General features: G+C 41.8%; 1 protein-coding gene across 1 annotated transcript; it reads right to left on the minus strand.

Annotated features, from left to right (window-relative positions):
* Positions 1–544: 544 nt before the first annotated feature.
* LOC106583884 (aspartate beta-hydroxylase domain-containing protein 1-like) lies at positions 545–17,981 on the minus strand. Its single transcript, XM_045705887.1, has 4 exons — positions 17,955–17,981; positions 10,186–10,393; positions 9,731–9,844; positions 545–782 (listed from the first exon to the last, which is right to left on the minus strand). The coding sequence occupies exons 1-4, from the start codon at positions 17,979–17,981 to the stop codon at positions 673–675; spliced, it is 459 nt and encodes a 152-aa protein (XP_045561843.1). The 3' UTR covers positions 545–672.
* Positions 17,982–18,264: the final 283 nt, after the last annotated feature.

Raw genomic sequence — 18,264 nt, forward strand, 5'->3', positions numbered from 1 at the left:
AAACTGTGATGATACAGTTCTACAAAATAAGAAATAGACTTGTTTTATCGGAGGATTCGTTTGCATCATGAGGTCACCTATCAAAAAGCTGTGATCATCCCGCAATGTAATTTGTGTGTTTTTGAGTTTTTCTATTAACATAGTTCAGTCCAAATATATGTGTGTGCATTTGAGTGCACGTGTGCAGTTTAAAGCAGCAAAGACCAGTTCTGATCTTAGATGACAGTACGTTCATTCTGTTTCTACACACTGGGCAAAACTGGTTGAATCAACATCGTTTACACGTCATTTCAAAAACAAAAAGTTCAGTGTCATGATGTTGAATCAACGTGGATTCAAAAAAAGTTAGCAACATAAGGAAATGTAATCCTTTTTTCACCCAACTTTTTACCCAAATCCAATGACATGGTGATTTATTTATTTTCACATTGAATTCAACTTAGTTGACAACTCAACTAAATGTAAATCAAAACTAGATGTTGAACTGACATCTGTGCCCAGTGGGTAAGCTCCCTTTGGCTATTTGGACTGTTTCAGTGGATTCACACAGTAATACTCGGTCTGGATGAACATTGAGTTTGAAGAGCACAGCCCTTGAGACTAGGTTTGTGCACCTTTCCCTCATATCAAAGAAGGATGGAACTAGAACATGTGCACAGTGGGAGTTGTAGTTCATTGTTCAGGGCAGAAAATGTAGTCCAAGGCCTGTCTTTCTGCTGCAGCCACATTTGGATGCCAGAGGTCCACACTGAAAATCACTCGTGGCCCGTCCTCTGCCACCCCTTCACGAAAAACAAAAACAAGAAAACATTATAAACTAAGACCGAGATTAGACGTATTATAGAGCACTATAAAGCCGAAAATGAGCCTTTTTAAAGACATTTTCCCTGACGTTCACAGAGATTGCATTCATGGTAAGAATGTTGTATCAAACATAAATTAACTTTAAAAGTCTGTTATAGTGTGCTGCTCCGTAACCCACCTCAGATTCATTCCTGTCTTTGTACAGATAATGCACTTGTAATTATGGAGTTAGCTTCCAAAATTGAACAGAGTGGATGGGACTGTAACCAATGTTCACATACACTGCCAGAATTCTCAGTTGTCTGCGAAACTACTGCTTATTACCATCTAGTGCTCTAAAAGGCTAAGTCTTGTTTTATGGTCAGTTTTTTTCAAGTTCAGAACGAGAAAGTGTTAAACTAAATAATGGGCATGTACACTGAGTGTACAAAACATGAGGAGCACCTGTTCTTTCCATGACAGACTGACCAGGTGAAAGCTATGATCCCTTGTTGATGTCACGTTAAAGAAAGATTTTTAAGACTTGACATGGCTTGTGTATGTGTGCCATTTAGAAGGTGAATGGGCAAGACAAAAGATTTAAGAGCCTTTGAACGGGGTATGGCAGTAGGTGCCAGGCGCACTGGTTTGAGTGTGTCAAGAACTGCAACGCTTCTGGGTTTATCATGCTCAACAGTTTTCCGTGTGTATCAAGAATGGTCCACCACCCAAAGGACATCCAGCCAACCTGACACAAGCATGGGCCAGCATCCCTGTGGAATGCTTTCAACACCTTGTAGAATCCATGACCCAACGAATTGAGGCTGATGAGGGTAAAATGGGGTGCAACTCAATATCAGGAAGGTGTTCCTAATGTTTTGTATACAGTGTGTTGTATATCAGCCTAATTGAGGTGTAGATTACATCCCGTACATCTAATGGTAATGTCCGCAATAGAAGCTGCTTGTGGATTTGTGGACGATAACTACTGTTCCTAGGAGGGAAACGAGGTACAACATACTATGAGGAGTCACGCTCTCGTGACTTTGGATGAAGGATCTAAAGTCAAACCTGACAAGTCCAATGAAATCCGCACCTCGCTGGAAGCCCTGCCTTCTACAGGTGAAAAGCATGAGGCATTGATTCATTCTTTCAATTTAATACCACTCTACAGAGCACAGGAACACCTGTACTTCATTTCCCTCATTCAGGGAAGAGTAGTTATAGTCATAACTAGGGCTGTTGTGATGACCATATTACTGCCACACCAGCAGTCATGAGTCATGACCGCAGTCAAATTCAATGTGACTGTTGAGCCATGGTAATCTTGTTGATGTACTCTGGACATGCATTAGTAGTACCCGACTTGCTAACTACCATCAGGTCCTAATGGACTGGTAATCAGGGCTCTATTGTCCCTCTAATCACTCTGACATCAATACAAATGTAATCGAAAATAACATCAAACACTTTATCAAAACAGGCCTATTGTACTTTTTAAAACTCACCTTACTGTGATGATCAATTAGAAGTGTAAAACATGGTTGTTGTGGATGTGGTTTCAAAATGAAATTACATTTTACTGGTCACATGTGTTTAGAAGATGTTATTGCGGGTATAGTGAAATGCTTGTGTTTCTATCTTCAACAGTGCAGTAATATCTAACAATTTCACAACAACACACACAATACACACAAACCTAAGTAAAGGAAGGGAATTAAGAATATATAAATACAGTTTAAGTCGGAAGTTTACGTACACTTAGGTTGGAGTCATTAAAACTCATTTTTCAACCACTCCACAAATTTCTTGTTAACAAACTATAGTTTTGGCAAGTTGGTTAGGACATCTACTTTGTGCATGACATAAGCAATTTTTCCAACAATTGTTTACAGACAGATTATTTCGCTTAAAATTGACTGTATCACAATTCCAGTTAGTTAGAAGTTTACATACACTAAATTGACTGCGCTTTTAAACAGCTTGGAAAATTCCAGAAAATGATGTCATGGCTTTAGAAGCTTCTGATAGGCTAATTGACATAATTTGAGTCAATTGGAGGTGTACCTGAGGTGTACACTCAGTGCCTCCTTGCTTGACATCATGGGGAAATCTAAAGAAATCAGCCAAGACCTCAGAAAAAAAATTGTAGACCTCCACAAGTCTGGTTCATCCTTGGGAGCAATTTCCAAACGCCTGAAGGTACCACGTTCATCTGTACAAACAATAGTACGCAAGTATAAACACCATGGGACCCCGTGGCCATCATACCGCTCAGGAAGGAGACGAGTTCTTTCTCCTAGAGATGAATGTACTTTGGTGCGAAAAGTGCAAATCAATCCCAGAACAACTGCAAAGGACCTTGTGAAGATGCTGGAGGAAACAGGTACAAAAGTATCTATATCCACAGTAAATAAAACAAGTGCTAAATCAACATAATCTGAAAGGCCGCTCAGCAAGGAAGAAGCCACTGCTCCAAAACCGCCATAAAAAAGCCAGACTACGGTTTGCAACTGCACATGGAGACAAAGATCGTACTTTTTGGACAAATGTGGCCATCGTTATGTTTGGAGGAAAAAGGGGGAGGCTTGCAAGCAAAAGAACACCATCCCAACCATGAAGCACGGGGGTGGCAGCATCATGTTGTGGGGGTGCTTTGCTGCAGGAGGGACTGGTGCACTTCACAAAATAGATGGCATCATGAGGAGGAAAATTGTGGATATCAGTCAGGAAGTTAAAGCTTGGTCGCAAATGGGTCTTCCAAATGGACAATGACCCCAAGTATACTTCCAAAGTTGTGGCAAAATGGCTTAAGGACAACAAAGTCAAGGTATTGGAGTGGCCATCACAAAGCCCTGACCTCAATCCCATAGAAAATTTGTGGGCAGAACTGAAAAAGCGTGTGTGAGCAAGGAGGCCTACAAACCTGACTCAGTTACACCAGCTCTGTCAGGAGGAATGGGCCAAAATTCACCCAACTTATTGTGGGAAGCCTATAGAAGGCTAGCCGAAACGTTTGACCCAAGTTAAACAATTTAAAGGCAACACTACCAAATACTAATTGAGTGTATGTAAACTTCTGACCCACTGGGAATGTGATGAAAGAAATAAAAGCTGAAATAAATCCTTACCTCTACTGTTACTCTGACATTTCACATTCTTAAAATAAAGTGGTGATCCTAACTGACCTAAGACAGGGAATTTTTACTTTGATTAAATTTTAGGAATTATGAAAAACTGAGTTTAAATGTATTTGGCTAAGGTGTATGTAACTTCCGACTTCAACTGTATATAGATGAGAAGTCAGAGCGGCATAGTCTAAGATACAGTAGAATAGAATACAGTGTATACATATGAGATGAGTAATGCAAAATATGTAAAAAATTATTAGTGACTGTAAACATTATTAAAGTCTAACACAACGAAATGGACAGCGCTTTCTAAGGTGATGATTAACTCAAAACACCCATTCCATATTAGCGCTTATGCATAGGTTTATGAGCCCAAGCCTGGAAGAAAAATCTGAATTAAAATGATGATTGTGCCATTATACAACACACAGCCTACCGCATATTAGGCATGGCAGAAAAACATCACTGATTTAAGATGTCTTTGGTACATAATTGGTCTATCCTTTGAGTGTGGACTGTATACTGTAACCAGTCCATGCATACTGGATGGCCTAGTTACCTTATGCTATGTTCCAAAATTTCTATCCATGAGTATGGGAGAGAATGTATAGCTCTAGACAATACTGTTGATTCATTGATTGTGCAGGGCGGCTTACAGTTAGCCTACAATTAGTGAATTTGTATTTGATTTTGAATAGCCTAGTAATGGGGATTTTTTTATATTTTCATAATTACCTTTAGCTACACAGAATATCTCACCACCATGTGTTTCCATCTCCTCCTCTCTGTCCTTTATTCCTTGCTCGAGCGTGCAGAAGGGCTGTCAACAGTTTAGTGAAATATGTTTAGTTGCGAAAACATGTTACTATTGATGTTCCCGAACAGATTTCACTTGGTTTCCCAAATTAAGCACTGGGTAGCTGCAGGAATTAGCCCATGGCATTCAGAGTTTGGGCAGAATATCACCTGTCGGGCAGCGAGAGCATGCTCCTCAAACAGTGTTTTATGCATGGAGTGAAATAAGTGTTCTTATATTTATTTTTCAGTGGACAGCTCCGCCCTAAAACTGAAGTAGCCTACAAAACGGACCGGCGGGAAAGCCGGTGACCTCCATTCGCTATTCTAGTGCATACAGATGACATATTTTTCCCATGCCCCTATTCCTGCCCATGGGCCATTCTAAATCTAAACTAATTTTACATATTAGTAAAGACAAGATTAAATTGAGAATAGTCTGATGGGTGAAAATATGATCACTTGATGAGAGAACAGCTTGCAAGCTTTTTTTGCTACTTTCTCAAATCGCCTATAGTCACTTTTATGCTTTTATGCTAAACATAACTTTACTAGCTCCATAATGGGAAAATATTCTTTCTATTTTATTCAGTTAAGTTCAATTATATTCTTCTTAATCATATAAAATAAAATATTGGCATATTTTGTCAGCTAACAAGCCTATAGCATGGATCATAGCAAGATAACATTCTGTAGGCCTACAGTAGGCAAACTCATATTCTGTTCTTCTGAAATACATTTTCTTCATATTATAATGTTTCATTAGGCCTGACTAAAATAAAGAATGGCTGTATTGTGATGGTGTATATTACATTTATTTATTATAATTTTTTGAATGTAGATGTTCCAAAGGCGCCCATCAGCGGTGTGGAGGCCTGAAGATGCAAAACATGTTTATGTTGATTAACGGTCAATTACCATGAGACCAAAAGTCTTCTGCATGACAATAACCGGCTGACAAAATGTCATGACTGCCACAGCCATAGTCATAATGTGACGTTCCCTTTCAGTCAGTCAACTTCAGTACAACATATTATGGGGAAATAGAATCACATCCCATGCCGACCCCAAAGGATACTAAACCCTGCAAGATGTGGCAACCTGAGTATTGCGCACAAGGTGCGCTGCCTAGTGACTTTCCCCTGTCCCAGCCTTAAGCACACTGGGAGCAGTGACATCAAAGAGATAAAACCTCATAAAAATGTGTGGTAATGCCCAACTCGCCTCAGCACAAATATCTCCTACAGTCAAATAATTTAAATAATTTATACCTAAAGGGGTCCTACAATTCAAAATCAATTAGCTAAATGATCCATGGCATGACCATTTAAAAAAAAAAAGATTAACCCCTCCACCCTCTTCGGGAGGGCAAAACATTTTTTTACAGCTTTTTTGCTAAATATACATACATTTTACTTTTATATAAAGCAGTCACATAACAATAATACATTACCAAACATAAGCTCTTTAATCCCAACCCTCAGCCACTCTCAGCCCATCCCACCTATCACCATAGACCACCCTCGTTTGGTTTCCATGTGTCATATATTTTCAAATTGTGCTGTGATGTTTGACAACATTTTTTAACCTTTCTAATCGTATATTATCCACAGATTGTGAGCTAAAGATTAAAACCTTTCCTACGAGTATTATTGACTGACTAATGCTTTCCAAATCTCCCAACATTGCTATTTGTAAGGTTAATTTTAAGTGCATGTTGTGATTTTTAACCATTCCTGAACCTGTCACCAGAAACAACCTACATAGGGGCAATACCAGAATAAATTAACTATTGATTCTGTCACTTCACAACAAAATCTACAGAGCTGAGATTGTTCATTGCCCCATATATATAGAATTCTGTTGGTGGCAAGAATGTTATATAAAAATGTAAATTGAAAAACTCTAAGTGTTGAATCAAGTGTAGTTTTTTGTACCTGTCCATAAACCATGTGCCATGGAATTGGTACATCGAAAATCTCCCATTGATTTCGCAACCTGTATGGCGCAGCTGTCAACATTTTTATCCTCAGATGAAACTGGTCTATTTTTCTATTTTTGGCGGTTCCTTTCAGCCAATTTGTATCTTTAATATATGGCAAACAAGTTCCTTACCTTCTCCCTTTTCCACTTTTCCACCTCCAGTTTTGTGGTAGTGCTGCAATCAGTTGGTTGTAAATTTGGATTGAGCAGATATTCCCATATATTTTCGATAACTGCACAATCATTCCAAGATGGCGTAGCAGTCGGACATGTGTTTTGTCTTATCCCGTCCTGTCCCGTGTAAATATCATTTTCTTGTCGTATATATTTTAATCTCATTTTCCATCTACGGACTGACTATACTCTCCTGCAACCCGGTTCACCCAATGTGGTACGGCTCTGATATTGTTATACTTTAGAACCGGAACCCCCATCAGCAGCTAGCCAGCTAACTAGCTAGTAGTCAGTTAGCCACTGCTAGCGGTCTTCACCGTTAACTCGGACACCAGCCAGCCTCAGCTCGGTTAATACCTGCCAGTCTACACAGCGCGATATCAACCCAGAGCATATCGGACTGCTTTTTCTCTACCACATTTCCGGATTCCTACCGCAAGCTCTGAACCTTTACACCGGATCATCGCAGCTAGCTAGCAATCCAAGTGGCTACTCCTGGCTAACGTCTCTGTCCCGAAGAAAGCACCAGTTAGCCTCGAGCTAGGCCCATCTCCTGGCCAGCTGAAGAGGTCCACCAGCTAATTCTTGGGCTACAATACCTCTTTTGCCAATTGGCCTAGACCCTTTACTGCTGACACGGAGCCTATGTATCACGACTGGTCTGCCGACGTAATCGTCCGAGGTGGTTTCAACAGGCTCTTCCGTTGCGACATTGCCGAAGGCCCATCTGCTATCCCCGGCCCGCTAGCTGTCGGAATCGCCGTGTCTCCAGCTCGCCTAGTGTAGTAGCGACTACTGAATCGGCTCCCTGACTCACCTATTGGTACTCATTGGACCCTATGATCACTCGGCTACACATGCCTCTCCCTAATGTCAATATGCCTTGTCTATTGCTGTTTTGGTTAGTGATTATTGTCTTATTTCACTGTAGAGCCCCCAGCCCTGCCCAATAGGCCTTAGATAGCCCTTTTGTTCCACCCCCCACACATGCAGTGACCTCACCTGGCTTAACTGGTGCCTCTAGAGACAAAACCTCTCTCATCGTCACTCAATGCCTAGGTTTACCTCCACTGTACTCACATCCTACCATACCCTTGTCTGTACATCTTGCCTTGAATCTATTCTTCCACGCCCAGAAATCTGCTCCTTTTACTCTCTGTTTCCGAAACACTAGACGACCAGTTCTTATAGCCTTTAGCCGTAACCTTATCCTACTCCTCCTCTGTTCCTCTGGTGATTTAGAGGTTAACCCAGGCCCTGCAGCCCCCAGCACCACTCCCATTCCCCAGGCGCTCTCATTTGTTGACTTCTGTAACCGTAAAAGCCTTGGTTTCATGAATGTTAACATTAGAAGCCTCCTCCCTAAGTTTGTTTTATTCACTGCCTTAGCACACTCCGCCAACCCTGATGTCCTAGCCGTGTCTGAATCCTGGCTTAGGAAGACCTCCAAATATCTTGAAATTTCATCCCCAACTACAATATTTTCGGACAAGATAGAACTGCCAAAGGGGGTGGAGTTGCATTCTACTGCAGAGATAGCCTGCAGAGTTCTGTCAAACTATCCAGGTCTACGCCCAAACAATTCGAGCTTCTACTTTTAAAAATCCACCTTTCCATTAAACAAGTCTCTCACCATTGCCGCTTGCTATAGACCCCCCTCAGCCCCCAGCTGTGAATTGATCGCCCCCCATCTATCTTCAGAGTTTGTACTGTTAGGTGACCTAAACTGGGACATGCTTAACACCCTGGCCGTCCTACAAGCTAAGCGAGAGGCCCTCAATCTCACACAAATGATCAAGGAACCTACCAGGTACAACCCTACAAGGTGTGCTGCAGTATGACACACCTTTTAAAGGAGCAACCACTGTAGCTATGTATACTAAACAAGAGAGCTACCCAAGCAATTCCACCATTAGGAAGCCTGAATAGCTAGCCCAAATCTGCGAGTTAGCTAACCTGGCTAGCACGCTATGCAGTGCTTGTTAGCTAGATTGGTTACGAAAGTCTACTTTGGACCGTAACCGGTAACAGAGCGCACAGGAGCCGGAAGACATTCAACCCGACCAATGACCGAGCCCATCTCCACGTCCCTCAGCTCAATCTCAGCTGAGGAACAGGCACCCGAGAGAGAAAGTCACCATCAGACACACCAAGCCCTCTAAAGAATGCTACACGATTGTCAAGAGTGGACAAGTAGGGGAAGTGGACAGTGGACAAGTAGGGGAACAGTGCCCGCCGTCCACTAGTCTCGCACACAAACTGATTCAAGTGTGGACAGCCTGAGCATGCACCGAGCTGAAACATCCAAGTCAATAAATGTGAGTATCTTTTAATTCATTGGGGTTTGGTCACGAACCCTGGCTTCTTAGCCTTCATTGTTTCGGTCGGGTTAGCCATCTTACTTAGTGCTATAGCCAGGTCAAGCAATCCGAAGAATAACTAATTGTTCATCATTAAGAAACTTATGAGAACCATAAAAACTTTGGCACTCAAAGTCCAAGGGGTGAGCACGCTCTACCACTAAGGGACAGTTTAGATGGTGCAATGTAAGACGGTCTCTTGTTGCAATTGTTTGTTTTAGTAGCGTGAATCGTTCCTGTTCCTGAGGTTAAGAGCGGAATAATTGAAGGAATGAATCCGAGCCTCACGCTTGTCATCTGTGGAAGGCGGGGCTTCCAGCGAGGAGTGGATTTCATTAGCTTTGCCAGGTGGGATTTTAGGTTCTTCTACACAAGTTGCAAGAGTGTGACTCCCCATAGTATGTTATAACAAAGTTGACTGACTGAAAGGGAACTGGAATCTGAGCACAGCTTGAGTTTGTTTGGAGAGTGACTGCCTTGTTATGGGAGGTGGAGTTGACTGACCATTGTGGGAGACAGTGTGCAGGAAGGAGTCATCCACCAGGAGGCAGTGTCCCTCTGACCAGCACTGAGGCTCTCCTCCCACCACCAGCTCACACTGAGGTGGGGTCTGCACTCCTTAAAAGTAGTTGTGTCAAAAGGATAGATTCATGGCAATCATATAATTACACTGATTTGCATTGTATATAGCAGACTTGACATACTAACACTTTGTTAACAAACAGTGAAGTAAAACAACTTCATATCTTTTGGGTTATGATGGAGTTAGTTGTGCTAAGCTCATGAGGCATTTATTTATCAAACGTTATATCATTCATTTCAATGATCGTTAATATTAGACTGCACATTTAATATACAAAATCATGCACAGAGAGCATGTAAGCAAAACTTTCCCAAATTGTTCAGAACTATACTGAGACCAAATGATATGTGGGCTGGAACATGTCTGTCTCACTCACCGAGGTGGCAGCATAGGCGAGTATTGGTGGGGCCATACACTCCCCCTAGTGTGGCCCCAGGCCCAAGCAGCCAGAACCCGGCGGCCCCCAGGGAGTTGCTACTTATGAAGGTGCGCAAGGAGAGAAGACTGCGGTAGGTACAGGGACAGGAGCGGCAGTTCCCTGCTACACACACGCCTGCGCTGTACAAGGGGAATACAGCTTGGCCCTGAGAAAGACACATAGACCTGCCTTGTCACACACACAACTGTGTTAAATAAATGTTACACACACCACTGCAACATTCAAACACAGCTATTGCAAACCCATGTACCCACACTTGTTTGTATTGTATGTGTTTTGAACAGCTGCACTGCATGCACATTAGCACATATTCTTTTACGTATGACAACTTTATAGTTCTGATAATGTTGACTCAATGCTTTTCCACTATACAAATAAGGAGGACGTAGCCATGTGGCTTTTGTAGGCTGGTATTTAGTTTAATAATTACATTTGAGTGTCATTATTTGAGTCATCAATAAAGCCTAGGGGAGAGTGGGGTAAGTTGAGTCAAAGGGGTAAGTTTCTGAATAATTTGACCAAATGTTTAGGAAGAGGTCATGATTTCATTGAGTCTATGAAGGAAGAAACCACATGGAAAAAGTGGTAAGCAAGTTAGGTCTAAAAAAACATATTTTCACCAAGTCAAATGAATTTATTGTGTTACAGAGGTTTCACGATCCTTGTCCCTAAACCAAAGAAGTTCATTTTAAGAATGTTCTATACATCAGTTGGGGTCTCTATAAGTTTCAATATCAGGTCCTAAACCTAGCATGAAAGTGCATCATTGTAGCTGTGTGGGATAATATAGTCAAAATGTTTGCCTTGGGGTAAGTTGTGGCATTCGGATGAGTTGAGATGGGACTTCGAATACCTGAGGGTCGGCTAATGGCTACTGGCAAGCAGATTGTCCTTTCCGGCTCTATCCCAACATATGGTCGTGGAGTTGATCGCTTCTCCTGGCTATTTGCACTGGACTCGTGGATGATACAGTGCCTTGCAAAAGTATTCACCCCCCTGGCCTTTTTCCTATTTTGTTGCATTACTACCTGCAATTTAAATTTATTTTTATTTGGATTTCATGTAATGGACATACACAAAATTGTCCAAATTCGTGAAGTAAAATTAAAAAAATTACTTGTTTCAAAATATTCCCAAAAAATTAAACGGAAAAGCAGTGCGTGAATATGTATTCACCCCCTTTGCTATGAAGCCCCTAAATAAGATCTGGTGTAACCAATTACCTTCAGAAGTCACATAATTAATGAAATAAAGTCCACCTGTCACATGACCTCAGTATACAGTTGAAGTCGGAAGTTTACATACACTTAGGTTGGAGTCATTAAAACTCATTTTTCAACCACTCCACAAATTACTTGTTAACAAACTATAGTTTTGGCAAGTCGGTTAGGACATCTACTTTGTGCATGACAAGTAATTTTTCCAACAATTGTTTACAGACAGATTATTTCACTTATAATTGACTGTATCACAATTCCAGTTAGTTAGAAGTTTACATACACTAAGTTGACTGTGCCTTTAAACAGCTTGGAAAATTCCAGAAAATTATGTCATGGCTTTAGAAGCTTCTGATAGGCTAATTGACATCATTTGAGTCAATTGAAGGTGTACAGGTGGATGTATTTCAAGGCCTACCTTCAAACTCAGTGCCTCTTTGCTTGACATCATGGGAAAATCTAAAGATATCAGCCAAGACCTCAGAAAAAATTGTAGACCTCCACAAGTCTGGTTCATCCTTGGGAGCAATTCCCAAACGCCTAAAGGTACCACGTTCATCTGTACAAACAATAGTATGCAAGTATAAACACCATGGGACCACACAGCTGTCATACCGCTCAGGAAGGAGACATGTTCTGTATCCTAGAATATGAACGTACTTTGGTGCGAAAAGTGTAAATCAATCCCAGAACAACAGCAAAGGACCTTGTGAAGATGCTGGAGGAAACAGGTACAAAAGTATCTATATCCACAGTAAAACGAGTCCTATATCGACATAACCTGAAAGGCCGCTCAGCAAGGAAGTAGCCACCACTCCAAAACCGCCATAAAAAAAGCCAAACTACGGTTTGCAACTGCACATGGGGAAAAGATTGTAGTTTTTGGAGAAATGTGGCCAAACGTAATGACCATCGTTATGTTTGGAAGAAAAAGGTGGATGCTTGCAAGCTGAAGAACACCATTCCAACCTTGAAGCATGGGAGTGGCAGCATCATGTTGTGGGGGTGCTTTGCTGCAGGAGGGACTGGTGCACTTCACAAAATAGATGGCATCATGAGGAAGATAATTATGTGGATATATTGAAGCAACATCTCAAGGCATCAGTCAGGAAGTTAAAGCTTGGTTGCAAATGGGTCTTCCAAATGGACAATGACCCCAAGCATACTTCCAAAGTTGTGCCGAAACGGCTTAAGGACAACAAAGTCAAAGTATTGGAGTGGCCATCACAAAGCCCTGACCTCAATCCCATAGAAAATTTGTGGGCAGAACTGAAAAAGCGTGTGCGAGCAAGGAGGCCTACAAACCTGACTCAGTTACACCAGCTCTGTCAGGAGGAATGGGCCAAAATTCACCCAACATATTGTGGAAGGCTACCCAAAACATTTGATCCAAGTTAAACAATTTAAAGGTAATGCTACCAAATACTAATTGAGGGTATGTAAACTTCTGACCCACTGGAAATGTGATGAAAGAAATAAAAGCTGAAATAAATCATTATCTCTACTATTATTCTGACATTTCATATTCTTAAAATAAAGTGGTGATCCTAACTGACCTAAGACAGGGAATTGTTATTAGGATTAAATGTCAGGAATTGTGAAAAACTGAGTTTAAATCTATTTGGCTACGCTGTATGTAAACTTCCGACTTCAAGTGTATATACATACCTGTTCTGAAAGGCCCCAGAGTCTGCAACACCACTAAGCAAGGTGCACCACCAAGCAAGCGACACCATGAAGTTAAAGGAGCTCTCCAAACAGGTCAGGGACAACGTTGTGGAGAAGTACAGATCAGGGTTGGGTTAAAAAAAAATATCCGAAACTTTGAACATCCCATGGAGCACCATTAAATCATTTATAAAAAAATGGAAAGAATGTCGCACCACAACAAACCTGCCAAGAGAGGGCCGCCCACGAAAACTCACGGACCAAGCAAAGAGGGCATTAATCAGAGAGGCAACAAAGAGACCAACGATAACCCTGAAGGAGCTGCAAAGCTCCACAGCGGAGACTGGAGTATCTGTCCATAGGACCACTTTAAGCCGTACACTCCACAGAGCTGGGCTTTACAGAAGAGTGGCAAGAAAAAAGCCATTCCTTTAAGTGTTCACCAAAATGCACGTGGGAGACTCCCCAAACATATGGAAGAAGGTACTCTGGTCAGATAAGACAAAAATTTAGCTTTTTAGCCATCAAGGAAAATGCTACGTCTGGCACAAACCCAACACCTCTCATCATCTGAGATCACCATCCCCACAGTGAAGCATGGTGGTGGCAGCATCATGCTGTGGGGATGTTTTTCATCGGCAGGGACTGGGAAACTGGTCAGAATTGAAGGAATGATGGATGGCACTAAATACAGAGAAATTCTTGAGGGAAACCTGTTTCAGTATTCCAGAGATTTGAGACTGGATGGAGGTTCACCTTGCAGCAGGACAATGACCCTGAGCATACTGCTAATACAACACTCAAGTGGTTTAAGGGGAAACATTTAAATGTCTTGGAATGGCCTAGTCAAAGCCCAGACCTCAATCCAATTGAGAATCTGTGGTATGACTTTAAGATTGATGTACTCCAGCAGGAACCCATCCAACTTGATGGAGCTGGTGCAGTTTTTCCTTGAAGAATGGGCAAAAATCCCAATGGCTAGATGTGCCAAGCTTATAGAGACATACCCCAAGAGACTTGCAGCTGTAATTGCTGCAAAAAGTGGCTTTACAAAGTATTGCCTTTGGGGGGGGGGGGTGAATAGTTATGTACGCTCAAGTTTTCCATTTTTTTGTCTTATTTCTTGTTTGTTTCACAATAAAAAATATGTTGCATCTTCAAAGTGGTAGGCATGTTGTGCCAATGAAATGATACAAACCCCCCAAAAATCTATTTTAATTCCAGGATGTAAGGCAACAAAATAGGAAAAATGCCAAGGGGGTGAATACTTTCGCAAGCCACTGTATCAAAACTCTGACCGGGAAAAGTGTTGGATTTTATCGACAACTTTGATTTATTTTGTGAGCAACCTCAGTTCTCAAAAAGGGATGGCTTACACCTGAATAGAAGAAGAGCTAGATTGCTAAGTTCTAATATTGCAAATATACTAAACAATCTGATCTGAAATTCCGCAGCTGTAGCTTTGGACTGATTCATGTAAATACCAACAGTTTGATTTAGAAAATAGATTTTATAGTAATTCTGGCTTCTCAAACCAACAAACATTCTGATAATTACTCAGTCTTGGTTAAATATAACTGTGCCGGACTCTGACGGGTTCTAATGTTTATAGGTCTGCCAGAGTTGGGGGTGTCGCCATATTCATAAAGAACAACTTAAATATTTATGGGTCTATTTCCACCTCTGCCCTAAGCAGTTTGAATGTCTAGTACTTAATGTATACTTTGGTAGTAATCCCCAGCTAACGCTAGTGGGAATTTATTACCCTCCCTTGGCTCCCCCATGTGTTCTTAGCAAATTGTCTGACTTGCCATCTAAGTATGCTAAATCTGAATTATTAATAACAGGTGATCTTAACCTGGATTGGTTGATGCCAGTGTCAGATAGACTAACAGATATTTGTACTGAGCTAAACTTAACTCCGCTGATAACTCAACCAACCTGCCCCAACTTTAAACACCCTGATACATCTACTCTTTTAGATATTATTCTGACTAATGCCCCCTCATAAGTATATAGCCAATGGAATATTTGCTAATGAGCTCAGTGACCATTGTCCCATTGCCTGCATAAAATATGTTAAACATTGAGATATTAAAGACATGATAGATCAGATGCATAGTATATTAAGGACTGAGATCTGTAGAAAGACAGGTTGGTTAATTCTTGAAGCCCCTGTAGTCTCCTTGGTTTTCATGCCCCCCAGTTTTGGAATGGCCTGCAAGGCTCTTTACATCTTTTAAATAAACTTCAGTTAGTGCTAAATACGGCTGCTAGAATCCTGACTAGAACCCCAAAATTTGATCATATTACTCCAGTGCTAGCCTCCCTACACTGGCTTCCTGTTAAGGCAAGGGCTGATTTCAAGGTTTTACTGCTAACCTACAAAGCATTACATGGGTTTGCTCCTACGTATCTTCCGATTTGGTTCTGCTGTACATAACTACACGTACGCTACGGTCACAAGACGCAGGCCTCCTAATTGTCCCTAGAATTTCTAAGTAAACAGCTGGAGGCAGGGCTTTCCCCTATAGAGCTCAATTTTTATGGAACGGTCTGCCTACCCATGTGAGAGATGCAGACTCGGTCTCAACCTTTAAGTCTTTATTGAAGACTCATCTCTTCAGTAGGTCCTATGATTGAGTGTAGTCTGGCCCAGGAGTGTGAAGGTGAACGGAAAGGCACTGGAGCAACGAACCGCCCTTGCTGTCTCTGCCTAGCCGGTTCCCCTCTCTCCACTGGGATTCTCTGCTTCTAACCCTATTACAGGAGCTGAGTCACTGGCTTACTGGTGCTCTTCCATGCTGTCCCTAGGAGGGGTGCATCACTTGAGTGGGTTGAGTCACTGACGTGGTCTTCCTGCCTGGGTTGGTGCCCCCCCTTGGGTTGTCCCATGGCGGAGATCTTTGTGGGCTATACTCGGCCTTGTCTCAGGAGGGTAAGTTGGTGGTTGAAGATATCCCTCTAGTGGTGTGGGGGCTGTGCTTCGGCAAAGTGGGTGGGGTTATATCCTGCCTGTTTGGCCCTGTCTGGGGTATCATCGGATGGGGCCACAGTGTATCCTGACCCATCCCGTCTCAACCTCCAGTATTTATGTTGCAGTAGTTTATGTGTTGGGGGCTAGGGTCAGTCTGTTATATCTAGAGTATTTCTCCTGTCTTATCCGGTGTCCTGTGTGAATTTAAGTATGCTCTCTCTAATTCTCTCTTTCTTTCTCTCTCTCTCTCGGAGGACCTGAGCCCTAGGACCATGCCTCAGGACTACCTGGCGTGATGACTCCTTGTTGTCCCAGTCCACCTGGCCGTGCTGCTGCTCCAGTTTCAACTGTTCTGCCTGCGGCTATGGAACCCTGACCTGTTCACTGTGATTACTATTATTTGACCATGCTGGTCATTTATGAACATTTGAACATCTTGGCCATGTTCTGCTATAATCTCCACCCGGCACAGCCAGAAGAGGACTGGCCACCCCTCATAGCCTGGTTCCTCTCTAGGTTTCTTCCTAGGTTTTGGCTTTTCTAGGGAGTTTTTCCTAGCCACTGTGCTTCTACACCTGCATTGCTTGCTGTTTGGGGTTTTAGGCTGGGTTTCTGTACAGCACTTTGATATATCAGCTGATGTAAGAAGTGCTATATAAATACATTTGATCTGATTTGATTCCCTAGTGCCTCTAGGGTAGTTTAGGATTCTGGTGATGAATGTGTTAATGCCAGCTGTTATTGTTTTGATTGAGTATAAACATCTGTCTGTATTGTTGATTGTGGTACTGAAATTGTAAATTGTAGTCAAACCAACTATAAATTGTAGAAATGTATGTAAATATTGAAAGCATTAATTGAGTAAACTAAAAGGTGTGCAACATGAAAACATTGTCCCATTTACATTGTATAATTTATTGACCGTCCTTAACTTGTAAGGCTGGGATTGCCAGGGACCTTAAGATACAATATCACAATACCTAGGTGCCGATACGATATGTATTGCGATTTTGTTTATTCTATATGTATATCGATTCAATACTGTGATTATATATTGATTCGATGTTTCAAATGTATTGCTCACCATATGTCTGCTACAGAGGGACAAGTGAGAGCCATGAGATAAGGAGTTTTGATCAGTCATGAAAATAAAAGTGCTGAAAACGAATTGGCTCCCTGTTCAAAAAGATGGAGAACAAGCTTTGAAGGAAAAATACTGGAGTTTTGGTGCAGGTACAGCAAACTAGCGCAAAAATAATTTTGTGATATTGTCAAAACAATACGATATGATATCGTCAAAAATAATATCCCGACATGTAACTGTATAGATTTTTTCCCCCCATCACTACTAACTAGCCCCATAGATGTCCAATGTCGAACCAGCTTTGCCAAGGTCGCACACCAGGTCAGCAGGTCGAAGCGAATTGGACCAACAATTGGGTAGCGAGTCAGTTCAGCCCCCCTTTAAATCAATTTCCCGTGGATTGTGGCATAGCAAGAGTTAGAAGTGCAAACTTACGGCACCAAAGCATAGTGGGAGTTTGACTGCAACGGTGCAGACTGCCTCCATTTGAAGTGAATGACTTACGCCGAATTTCAAATATGTGTGTGTAGGGTGGGACTAGTAGTGCAGGGTCAGAGGCTATGGAAACATAAAAAATGTATTCCATCTCCCTCTGTTTTGGAAGAACTCACTGATGTGACATGACTGGATCTGTGAAAGCTATGTAAGAGAACCTTTGCTTTCACCTAATTGTCCAATCAGGTTAGATCAGTGAATAAATCAAGGAAATGAGGAAGGAACAATTAATTAAAAGGTGTTGAACAGGTACTGGGAGTTGTACCTTGGGTCCCAGGCCAGTCCAGCCCATCTTCGGATCAATGCCTCTCTGGTAGAGCGCTTGGAACTCTGCGAGGATTATGGGATAGTTGGCCTCCAAGACCTCAATGTCATGTCGATGGGCGTCACGTGGGAAAAAAGGAATGCTAGGGACATCTGGGAGGAAGAAGAGATGAGGCTTTTGGATGGAGGAGCGATCATTTAATGTGGCCTGAGAAAGACAAATCACAGAGAAAGAACTAAACATTAGACATTGGTTAAAACATATTTATTGTAATTGTTTTGCACTGAGGATGAAAACAAACAAAATTATG

The sequence above is a fragment of the Salmo salar genome, chromosome ssa23 (assembly GCF_905237065.1).
Source record: "Salmo salar chromosome ssa23, Ssal_v3.1, whole genome shotgun sequence".
Taxonomy (NCBI): domain Eukaryota; kingdom Metazoa; phylum Chordata; class Actinopteri; order Salmoniformes; family Salmonidae; genus Salmo; species Salmo salar.